Below are 12,552 nucleotides of genomic sequence, written 5' to 3' on the forward strand. Positions count from 1 at the left end.
TGAAAGCAGTGGACCTGTGTGCAGGATCATAAGTTGAGAAAAAGTGGTTGGGTGTGATTTTCATCGTGCTGAATACTGGCTGTGGCTTAAGGGGACACAGAGTGCAGGGGTAAGTAGTAAGTGATGAAAAGGTTCAGGAAAAATTTCAACAAAGTTCCCAGAAGCTCAACAGTAATTCCACAAACTGTCATCTGATTGTGGGTTTCTCAATCACAGTGAAATCACTTCTTTCAGATTGGTAGTGGCAACCATCATCTGCCTCCAGATGGTGGGCGAGGCTAGCAGGACTGTGATTGGCTTTAGCAGTGGCAAAGACAGTCCTCCTCCTCCTGGAAACTGGGACCCCCCCACCAGAACTGCACCCAATCTCTTCCCCATCACAAAAGCTGACAATCGCAGCTACAGAAAAGTTAGAGGACCAAACATTGTTTCCCATCTTTTACAATGTGTGGGGGCACAGTGCCTCCACCTCAGTGCAGGTGCTGAATGGGGAATTCTGAAAATGCATTTGTGTCTCACTGACACTTCCCTGCACTGCTCTGCTGATGGGGGGAGGGAGTCAAGTGCCGGCAAAAGAGGCTTCGTGTGCCACTTGTGGCACCAGTGCCAGTGGTTGCCTACCCCTGATCTATGACATATACTGTAGTTTTGTATCAAATCCACAATGTGATACACAGAAAAAGTAATATCATATCTGATGCATCTTTCTTGTAGGAATCTGAAGAAATGTGTCGACAAGTACAAAAGGAATTGTCCAGTTCAATAGAGATGAGGAAAACTGAACAAATGGAAGCTGAAAGAAAAATGGAGGAGCTGAATAAGGAGAAGACAGAGCTTCTACAATTGTGCATGGAGAGAGGACGTACTTTACAGGAGCGCCAGAAAGACCTATCAGATCTAAGTAATCATCTACAAGTGGCAGCGAAGGCACGACGCAAAGCAGAAGAACGCTATGAGAGAGATGTAACTGCTGTGGATGCCGATTCCAGAGTGCAGGAACTGAATTCAAGACTTGGCGACAGTGAGAAGCAGGTCGAGCAGTTGAAGAGAGAGTTTGAAGCCTACAAAAAGCACAGTGGAGACTTGTTAGCAAAGGAGAGAGAGCTGAATGGCAAACTACGACACTTGATTGGCTAAGAGGATACTACAGGTTAGGGCTGGGGAAAAAATCTATTTAAATCTTGAATCGAGTTGAGAGGTCAAATCGATTCAAAATTTCAGCAAAATCGATTTTTTTTTTTTAGAATTTTTTATTTTTTTTTCACCACGACCAGCGCGTCCTCTCTCCGTGGCTTTGGCCTAGTCAAGGCCAAGGCCAGACACCACGGACTAGGCCGAAGCCGCGGCCTCGCTTTAAAAAAAACTCCTGCCCACAGCTCCTCAGGACCGGCGTGGTGTCCATCAAAAAAAAAAACTCAATTCAAATCGCGAATCAAGTTTTTTTTTTAAATCGCAGATTTTTTTTTTTTGTGAAAATCTCCCAGCTCTACTACAAGTACACAATCATTAGAACTGTAAAACAATATTTTTGTACACATGTTTTACATGAATTGAATCTTTTTATATCTACAGAATTGTGCCAAGATTTTCTAAAATAAACATTTAGATTTTCAATATAAAAGGTATTCCAGAATTTGTATTTACATATTTTTGTTTGTCAATGACTAGTACTTTTTATACTTTTGCTATTTTAGGGTTCATGCACATTAGGCAACTGAAAACATGCCAGAACCTCTGTAAGAAAAAGAGGCATAAAAAACGCTCATAACAGCTTGTACTGCACATGCGCTTATGTGCATTTTTTCCAAAACACTCCCCTCTGCCTCTTTTTTCATTATAATCAATTTATACTTGAAATAGCCGACTGCGCCTAAACAACGCATTTACGTGGATTTATGCTTGTGAAGTGTTTTTTATGCTCGAAAGCCTATTTTTAGCCTGTAAACGCTTCTTTTAAATATGCCTGTAAACTCCGAAATGTGCATAGACACGTAGGCTAACATCAAGGTTCTTGTACAGCAGAGATATGCAATTAGCGGACCTCCAGCTGTTGCAGAACTGCAAGTCCCATGAGGCATAGCATGACTGACAGCGTCAGAGGCATGATGGGACTTGTAGTTTTGCAACAACTGGAGGTCCGCTAATTGCATATCCCTGTTCTACAGGCTGAAAGAAAAAAACACCAAATGCCTGTATAAGCAGTATTTTTTACAGCCATTGTGAACAAGGCCTTAGTTCGGGGGTCTCAAACTGCCCTCCAGCTGTTGCAAAACTACAAGTCCCATCATGCCTCTGCCTGTGGCTGTAACTATCAGCCTTGCAATGCCTCATGGGACTTGTAGTTTCGCAACAGCTGGAGGGCCACCAGTTTGAGACCCCAGCCTTAGTTGATCTGACAACTTTTACATAATAATAATGTTTTAATGGAGACATTTTGTGGTTGATTTACTAAAACTGGGGGTGGGGCAAAATCTGGTGCAGCTGGGTACAGTAACCAATCAGCTTCTAACTTCAGCTTGTGCAATAAAGCTTTGACAGAAAAACCTGGAAGCCAATTGGTTTCTATGCAGAGCTGCACCAGATCTTTCACTCTACAGTTTTAGTAAATTAACCCCTTTGTATAACGAAGGAAGGCCACTTGCTTTAAGTATGAGGCTCAGATGTCAGATGAATCGGAATGATCCAACCATTCTATCTTTGGCTAAGCTCAAACATACACTTCTTGGGGCTATTAATGCAGGGCAGGCTCACTCCAGAATTCACAACCAAACATTACATAGCAGTTACATAGTGGGTGAGGCTGAAAAAAGACACAAGTCCATCAAGTCCAACCAATGTGTGTGATTATATGTCAGTATTGCATTGTATCTCCCTGTATGTTGTGGTCGTTCAGGTGCTTATCTAATATTTTTTTTAAACTATCGATGCCCCCCCCCCCCCCCCCCGCTGAGACCACCGCCTGTGGAAGGGAATTCCACATCCTTGCCACTTTTACAGTAAAGAACCCTCTACATAGTTTAAGGTTAAACCTCTTTTCTTCTAATTTTAATTATTGGCCACATGTTTTATTAAAGCGGTGTTCTGCCCCCAAAAAATTAACCACGGCAGCCCCGTAAGAATTTGCCCTCTTCCTGACCAGAGCACTTTTTGTGATTCGGCACTGCGTCGATCTGACAATTGCGCAGTCGTGCGACGTGGCTCCCAAAAAATTTGACTTCCTTTTTTCCCCACAAATAGAGCTTTTTTTTGGTGGTATTTGATCACCCCTGCGGTTTTTATTTTTTGCGCTATAAACAAAAAAGTGTGACAATTTTGAAAAAAAACTTTTTTTTTCCTCAGTTTAGGCCGATACGTATTCTTCTACATATTTTGGTAAAAAAAATCACAATAAGCGATTATTGATTGGTTTACGCAAAAGTTATAGTGTTTACAAAATAGGGGATAGTTTATGGCATTTTTATTAATAATTTTTATTTCTTTTTAAATGGTGGCGATCAGCGATTTTTATCATGGCTGACATTATGGCGGACACATTGGACATTTTTGACACATTTTTGGGACCATTGACATTTATACAGCAATCAGTGCTATACAAATACATTGATTCTTGTGTAAATGACACTGGCAGTGAAGGGGTTAACCAGGAGATGGCAGTGTAGGGGTTAAGTGTGTCCTAGGGGTGTGTTGCTAACTGTGGGGGGTATGGCTGTGTTGTGCACATCACTGATCTCTGCTCCAATCACAGGGAGCAGAGATCAGTGTCACTTGTTGCTAGGCAGAACGTGGAGATGCTTGTTTACTATAGCATCTCCCCGTTCTTCCTCTCCGTGAGACGATCACGAGTATACCCGCGGCGCACGAGTCCGCGGGACCCGCGACCTGACTCACGGAGCTTCCCACGTGCGCCCCACCGCCTCTTAAAGGGCAACGTACAGGTACGTGATTTGCCTGTACGTGTCCATCTGCCGACGTATATCGGCGTGAGGCGGTCGGGAAGCAGTTATAAAGCCAGCAACTACACATACTGCAGCTGCTGGCTTTTAACAATAGGACACTTACCTGTCCTGGAGTCGGCACCACAGCTGATGTTTCCATCAGCTGTTGGGTGCTGCCGCCGCCGATGCGGGTAAGGGTACCCGGCAGTGTAGCCTTACGGCTTCACTCCGGGAACCCTACTGCGCATGTGCGAGGCCCCACTCCTCTCTTCTACTGGCCCAGCGACAGGGAGAGGAGGAGGGAGTGATGTCATGGGCCGCGGCCGGGGCATCTGGAAGTGATAACAGGATACCTGTCAAACCTCATGTAGTTGCCCACCCAGGGCCGTCTTTAAGGCAGGGCAAAAGGGGCAGCTGCCCTGGGCCCTGTCATTGTTGTGGGGCCCAAAGCAGCTGCCTCATACTTGCCAATTATCCCAGTTTACATTCCCTTGTCCATTGAGGTTTTAGTCTTGTGCTGTGTCCCAATATCTGTGTGAAGTGCTGCTACTAATGCTGCCCAGCTCTGACTTATTGTGTACATATGACTCACCTGCAGACCCTGTGTTTACATGTAAATAACCGGCATTCATATGTAAATATCAGTGACATGCATATGTAAATAGCTGAGGCCAACATCATTGATATGTAAATATAAGGCAGCATTCATATGTATATCATGCCCCCCTACAGTGAGGAGATGATGTTCTGTAACCTATAGCAACCAGTGAGCAGTATTACTGTACAGCATTCTCTAGCAACCAATCAACAAGCAGAAATCATGTGCTGTAACCTCTAGCAACTAATCAGTGAGCCTTAAGGAGTGCTGTAACCTCTAGCAACCAGACAGTAAGCAGTAATGATATGCTGTAACCTCTGGCAACCAATCGCTGCCTGATCTGATACAGTAAACTGATTTTAAGTCTAGCTGCTATTTATTGTATGTCTCAGAGAAGGTGTAGAGCGAAATTGCATGGGGGGGAGGAGGGCCCTAAGAAAAATTTTGCCCAGGACCCAATCAATATTAAAGACGGCCCTGTGCCCACCCCATTAATTTGTTCAGATCTTCTTGCAAGGTTTCCACATCCTGTGGAGGAGTCAATGCCCTGCTTAGTGTCGCCTGCAAATACAGAGATTGAACTGTTTACCCCATCCTCCAGGTCGTTTATGAAGAAATTAAACAGAATTGGTCCCAGCACAGAACCCTGGGGGACCCCACTACCCACCTCTGACCATTCCGAGTACTCCCCATTTATCACCACCCTCTGAACTCACCCTTGTAGCCAGTTTTCAATCCATGTACTCACCCTATGTACCTTATTTTGTACAGTAAACGTTTATTGGAAACTGTGTCAAATGCTTTTGCAAAATCCAGATACACCACGTCTTCGGGCCTTCCTTTATCTAGATGGCAGCTCACCTCCTCATTTTCTTCTGTCAACAACACAGACAAATTAATCAAATTCTACACAAATATCAGCACTTATTGAGTATGAGTACCACACTAACACCTTTAGTTTCAGATCAACCACAAATTACATTCAGAAGAGCTCCTTCCCTGCGGGAAAAACTTGTTCACAGTCAATACAAAACAAGGTAACCCAATTATATTAAACCAACAGGGACGTTTATATGTGGAAATTGTGATTATTGTCAGTATATGGATACTAGGAAAGAAGTTAACGGAGAAAAATTCTAATCCAAACATTGTGTAACTTGTCGCACTGCAGGTGTGGTGTACTTACTGCTGTGTGAATGTGGCTGTTACTATGTTGGGAAAACCAAACTTGCACTATAGCGAAGAATATATAGACATATTATTAGTATAAACAAAAAAGATTCCGGCCTACCCCTTGGAAGACATAGTCATGCGGTACATGGAGTCTCCACTCCTAAAGTGTGTTTTCTTGCATTGGATCACATCCCCGATAATCCAAGGGGTGGCGATTCAAATAAATTACTTCTACAAAGTGAATTGAGGTGGATTTTCCACCTCAAGGCCACTTCACTTCCTGGCCTCAATGAGACTTTTGATTTTAAACCATATTTGGAGGGATTCCAGTAAGGTGTCTACATACCGGACCTATAGATGTGGCTTCTGTGTCCTCTGTTAGCACATGCCATCATGTTCACTGATATGCATTGTGGCATGTGTGATACTTAGGAACATATTCCATCTGTTCTATCTTTATATGCAAACTATCTTAATTTGCATTGTATTGTGCCTGATGTCTGTGTCCGTGCTTGGGACATCCCTGCCCATTGGAGCCTGTCTCCATGACAGGTTCCTACCGGCTTGCGCTTCACTGTGAGGCGCAGAATGGAGGGTTACTGTGAGCATTGGTGCTGTGATGACCTGGGATGCGACCCCGCCCCCCTGAGGCGGGCTTGCACCGCACGTCATTGCACCAAGGAACCGTGTGACAGATCGAGCCTGCCATTGGTCAGGCGCCTCGACATGTCCACTGACCACCAGCTGATTTTGCTTGCACTAATGTGCAATTGATCTCAGCTGGCCCTACTTGGGGTATATTAATACACACCCCAGACATCCATAGTAATGCCGTGGAGGTGACAGGACAACACATTGTATGGGATGCAAGGCAGAGGTATGTGAACAGCATATATAAGTTCTTAATCTTCAATGAAACAGACTTCATTACTATTTTACTGCTTTACTTGACTCCGCATATCCATGCTTGGGGCGAAGGTCCCACTACAAGCATGTGTATGGCATCCATATCTCTATGAATTTGCATTCTTAGAACATTCTATAGGTATCTTTCCTTCTGAGACTTCGTTTTTGTCTGTTTCTTTTTTTTCTCTTACACACATACAGAGAACTATATACAGCAATCATCGCAGTGTATATCCAGACTTCATCTGTTTTTGGTCAGGATCCTGGCAGGAGTTTTCACTCTCTGCCCCCTCGCCCTTCTTGTACACACCCATTTTTTTTAACCCCGTGGGAATCCAGTCTAGGCCCCCCGGTTGCTTTTATCAGCGAATTGCTCATCTTTGTATGTATAGTCTCTTTTGCTGTTATATTGATATCAAATAGGATTGGAGGTGCATTTTTGTTTTGACTAAAAAGCACTCTCTCCCCTTGTTCAACTATCATAGATAGAATTGTTATACCAACTTATTATCTTACTAATTAGGGATGAGCTTCGTGTTCGAGTCGAACGTACGTTTGACTCGAACATTGGCTGTTCGGCCGTTCGGCGAATTCCGAACGTTTGGGCCGTTCGCGTCAAAATTCTAGTGACGTGCGCGCGGACCACAATGCACTGCGGTGGCGCAGTGCATTGCTGCCCCATGATTGGCCAAGCATGCACTGTGACCCCGCATGCTTGGCCAATCGCAGCGCCGGCAGCGAGGAGAGCCATGATTGGCCACAGGCATCCTGCCTGTGGCCAATCATAGCTCAGGATGTGTAGTGCACGCCCCACACTATATAAGGCCGCCTTTGAGGCGGCCTCGTGTAGTGTGTTACTTAGCATCTGAAGCAGTGGGTGTTCTGTGTACCTTCAACACATATCTTGCTGCTGTGTAGTGGTTGTTGTCTGTGCCCTGACTGCAGTATACACCACTATATTCACCTCACCTATATAGCTAGTGATCTAGCTTTAACCACTTAACAACTGCTCATTGCCGATTAACGGCTTCAGGGGGGTTGTTTAACTCTGAGAGGCCGTTAATTAACGGCCTCCCAGAATTCTGCTCTCGCGTGCCCCGAGGTGTGCGCACTCGAGAGCATCCGTGACCGCCGGGTCGCATCACGGATCACGGTAAACGGCCGCTCATAGCGGCCGTTTACCACGTGATTGCTCCGTCAAATGACGGAGTGATCACTTGGAAACAAACCGGCGTCATGTTATGACGCCTGTTCCTCCCTCCCCTCTCTGTACCGATCGGTACAGCAGAGGGGAAAGAGATCGGTGTCAGCAGCGATGTGGGCTGCATCTGCAGTGCCCACATCGCTGCTCACCGAATTTAACCCCTCAATTCCCTGCCAATACTCTGCAATACCAGTGCATACTCTGCAGTACCCTGCCATTACTCTGCAGTACCCCGCCATTACTCTGCAGTGCAGTACCCTGCCATTACTCTGCAGTGCAGTACCCTGCCATTACTCTGCAGTACCCCCCATTACTCTGCAGTAACCCCCATTACTCTGCAGTACCCCCCAATACTCTGCAGTACCCGCCATTACTCTGCAGTACCCGCCATTACTCTGCAGTACCCCCAATACTCTGCAGTACCCTGCCATTACTCTGCAGTGCAGTACCCTGCCATTACTCTGCAGTACCCCCCATTACTCTGCAGTAACCCCCATTACTCTGCAGTAACCCCCATTACTCTGCAGTACCCCCCAATACTATGCAGTACCCGCCATTACTCTGCAGTACCCCCAATACTCTGCAGTACCCTGCCATTACTCTGCAGTGCAGTACCCTGCCATTACTCTGCAGTACCCCCCATTACTCTGCAGTAACCCCCATTACTCTGCAGTACCCCCCAATACTCTGCAGTACCCGCCATTACTCTGCAGTACCCGCCATTACTCTGCAGTACCCCAATACTCTGCAGTACCCGCCATTACTCTGCAGTACCCGCCATTACTCTGCAGTACCCCCAATACTCTGCAGTACCCTGCCATTACTCTGTAGTACCCCCCAATACTCTGCAGTACCCTGCCATTACTCTGTAGTACCCCCCAATACTCTGCAGTACCCTGCCTTTACTCTGTAGTACCCCCCAATACTCTGCAGTACCCTGCTATTACTCTGTAGTACCCCGCCAATACTCTGTAATACCCTGCCATAAATTGCCATACCCAGCCATACTCAGAGATACCCAGCCATACTCGGTGATACCCTGAAATACCCAGCCATAGACGCCCCCCACCCCTCACCGCCCTCCGGTGCTTCTACCAACTCGCCAGTACGATCAAAGCCAGAATCTTTTTTTTATTTTTTATTTCAGGCTTCCCAGCCTAGAGGTGAGATGTGGGGTCATATTGACCCCCCAGATTTCACTGTAAAGAGGACCTGTCACCCCATATTCCTATTACAAGGGATGTTTACATTTCTTGTAATAGGAATAAAAGTGATCAAAAATATATTTTTGGGGAAAAAAATGTCAAACTAACATAAATAAAGTAAAATGAACAATAAAAAAATAAAATAAAAATTAAAGCGCCCATGTCCCCATGTGCTCGCATGTGCCACACATGTGAGGTATCGCCGAGAATGTTAGAGCGAGAGCAATAATTCTAGTCCTAGACCTCCTCTGCAACTCAAAACATGTAACCAGTAAAAAAAAAATTAAAGCGTCGCCTATGGGGATTTTTTAAGTAGCGACGTTTGGCGCCATTCCACGGGCATGTGCAATTTTGAAGAGTGACATGTTTGATATCTATTTACTCAGCATAACTTCATCTTTCACTTTATGCAAACATTGGGCTAACAAGTGGTTAATAATAGAGCTTGCAGTCAGTAGTGTTAGGAGATGCGTGCTGTCTGCGTGCTCTGTACCCAGTACATACCGCTATAATATAGGGCAGGCCCCTACTTTCAAACATCCAACTTACAAACATCTCCTACTTGCGCAAGGAGACAGCAGCAAGTGAGATGAAAAAAGATGGACGACAAAACAAATTATACAGGGGTGATAACCCTTCCCTATGTTTTCCAAAAAGCTTAAAGATAGTTTTTTTGACTGGAGCTACACTTTAAAAATGTACCGGTTGAAAATGACAAACAGATTCAACTTAACACAACAAACCTACACAGTCCCTGTCTTGTTTGCACCGCCTGTATACTGCTGTTCTTAATATACAGGGCCTGGGGGCCACACGCATTTCCTTTTTTTAATATGGGTACGGGGTTCCCCTTAATATGCGTACAAGACCCAAATAGGCTGGTAATGGGCAGGGAGGGCTACCCATGCCATGTTTCTCAATGATTTTCAACCATATTGCAGGAACCAGATATAACATTAAAACTGCAAGCAGTTTTAAATGGTGTTATTTCCGTTTAATGTCATTTTGTGCAGGGACTGTTCTAAACACGGGAAACACGTGGCACTTCACAGGCATACTACAGACACCCCCCAGGCACCATATTTAAAGGAATATTTCACTTTTTTTTTTTCACTTTAATCGTCATTAAAATCAGTGCTCCCGCCAAAACGGCAGTTTTTAAAACTTTTTTTTGCAGTGACCCATGTCCCCTGAGGCAGGAGGCAGGTCCCCAAACCCTTTTTAGGACACTATCTTGCATATTAGCCGTTAAAATTAGCACTTTCCAATTCGAACTTTCGAGTCCCATAGACTTCAATGGGGTTCTAACGTTCGTACCGAACGCGGGGGTCGTTCGCAAGTTCTGGTGCGAACCGAACCGGGGGGTGTTCGGCTCATCCCTATTACTAATGTATTATTGTATCTACATTTTAGAATACTCATTATTTTCTATACAAAACATAAGCCTCCGAAGAAGGACTACAAGGTCCAAAACACGTCAGGCGTCATTTGCAGTATGTGCTCTTGCTAGCACAACTTTGTCTACAGGACAGCTGAGTTTCATACTAATGTTAACCAGAGTATATGTGTCACACGCATTTTTCATGTAACTGTATCTCTTTTTGTTACTTGCATTTTCTTGCATGTTTATAATAAAATACTTTTTTTTACTACATTACCTGGTCTGTCTATAAAGAGGGGTATTACCGTGCCTTCACAGCACTAGGTTTTCCTTTTCACCTCCTCATAGAAGGTTAATAGATTGGTTTGGTAAGAACGATTCTTCATGAATCCATGCTGATTACTGCTAATGATACAATTTTCATTACTAAAATCTTGTATATAGTCCCTTATCATCCCCTCTAAGCCCTTGTACACACGGTCGGAGATTCCGATGGAATGTGTCCCATCGGACCATTTTGTCGGATATTCCGACTGTGTATGGTCTCCATCGGACTGTTTCCGTCAGAATATCCGATGGACCAACTTTTCCAACTTGCCGGTAAAATTTTCAGAGAAAATGCTCCGATCGAACATACTTCGATCATGTGTAGCCTACCCCGACGGACAAAGTGCCACGCATGTTCAGATCAAATTCCTAGACCAGAGCTATTGGTTACTAGCTTGAACGTAGTCCCGTCGTAACGAAATAACGTCATCACGTTATGTACAATCGGATTTTCCGACAACTTAGTCCGACCGTGTGTATGCAACATCACTTCCAGACCTCTTCCCGAATTAATCCGTCAGAATTACTCCGACAGATTTGGTTGTCGGACCGGTACCGTGTGTACAAGGGCTTAGAGCTTGCATACTATTGATGTTAGGCTAACTGGTCTGTAATTCCCAGGGATGTATTTTGGGCTCTTTTTTTTTCAAATTTATACTTTATTCAAAGGGCAGAGAAACATGGAGCAAAACATGTAAATGGTACAGTGAACAGATAACCATAAAAATAGACCAATGCGGCAACGGGTGAGATATACAACATGCACAAGTGGTACATTAACCTACGGAGCAAAGGAAGAGGAACATCCAACATCACGGTGCTACACTGGCTTTTCTCCAATCTGCTGGTACCATTCCACTCAGTAGACTGTCAGTAAAAAAAACTTGACCAAGTTCCCTAAGTACCCTCAGGTGCAAGCCATCCCGTCCCGGTGATTTATTAATGTTAAGTTTCCCAAGTCTAATTCTGTCCCTTGTTTAGCCATCAGGGTGCTTCCTATGATGTGTCACCAGGATAAACACTGCAGTTTTGGTTACTGAACCACCCCCCCGATTCCCTCGTGAAGACTGAGGAGAAGAATAAATTCAAAACCTTCACCATCTTCCCATCCTTTGTAACCAGATGTCCTCCCTCATTCTTTATGGGGCCAATATGGTCTGTCTTCCCTTTTTTACTGTTTATATACTTTAAGAATTTCTTGAGGTTTTTTTTTTGCTCTCCTCCGCTATATGTCTTTCGTGTTCTATCTTAGCCGCCCTGATTGCACCCTTACATTTTTTGTTGCATTCTTTATAATGTTTGAATGCTGATGATGATCCCTCAACCATGTATTTTTTGAAGGCCTTCTCTTTCGCTTTTATATGCATTTTTACATTGGCGTAAAGCCATCCAGGACTTTTGTTCGCTCTTTTAAATTTATTACGCAATGAGATGCACTGGCTAATGCCCTTATTTAATATGCTCTTAAAGCGAACCCATCTCTCCTCTGTGTTCTTTGTTCCTAAGATTTTATTACAATTTATATCTTCTAGCAAGGTTCATAGTTTAGGGAAGTTGGCTTTTGAAATTCAGTGTCTTTGCATTTCCCTTATGTTTCCTATTTGTGTGATTTATACTGAAGCCAATTGACCTGTGATCGCTGTTTCTTAAATTGACTTTATAAGGTCTGTATTGTTGGAAATCAGCAGATCTAGTAACACTTTATTTCTAGTTGGTGTGTCTACCATCTTAACTCATGAAATTGTCCTGCAAGACATTTAGGAACTGGCGAGCCTTAGACGAATGTGTGGTTCCCTCCACCCAGTCTATGTCTAGATAATTAA

At 44.2% G+C, this 12,552-nt stretch overlaps 1 protein-coding gene across 1 annotated transcript in view; it reads left to right on the top strand.

The window, feature by feature from the left end:
• Nucleotides 1–2,935, top strand: part of CCDC89 (coiled-coil domain containing 89) — a 28,443-nt gene extending 25,508 nt beyond the window's left edge. Inside the window, exon 2 of the mRNA XM_077483558.1 lies at nucleotides 715–2,935. Within this exon, the coding sequence (XP_077339684.1) occupies nucleotides 715–1,137 (423 nt within the window). The 3' untranslated portion in view covers nucleotides 1,138–2,935. The remainder of the gene's footprint in view (nucleotides 1–714) is intronic.
• The last annotated feature ends 9,617 nt before the right edge of the window (nucleotides 2,936–12,552 follow it).

This window comes from Lithobates pipiens, unplaced genomic scaffold, assembly GCF_037356315.1.
Source record: "Lithobates pipiens isolate NorthernLeopardFrog02 unplaced genomic scaffold, aLitPip1_a1.2 Scaffold_16, whole genome shotgun sequence".
Lineage (NCBI taxonomy): Eukaryota > Metazoa > Chordata > Amphibia > Anura > Ranidae > Lithobates > Lithobates pipiens.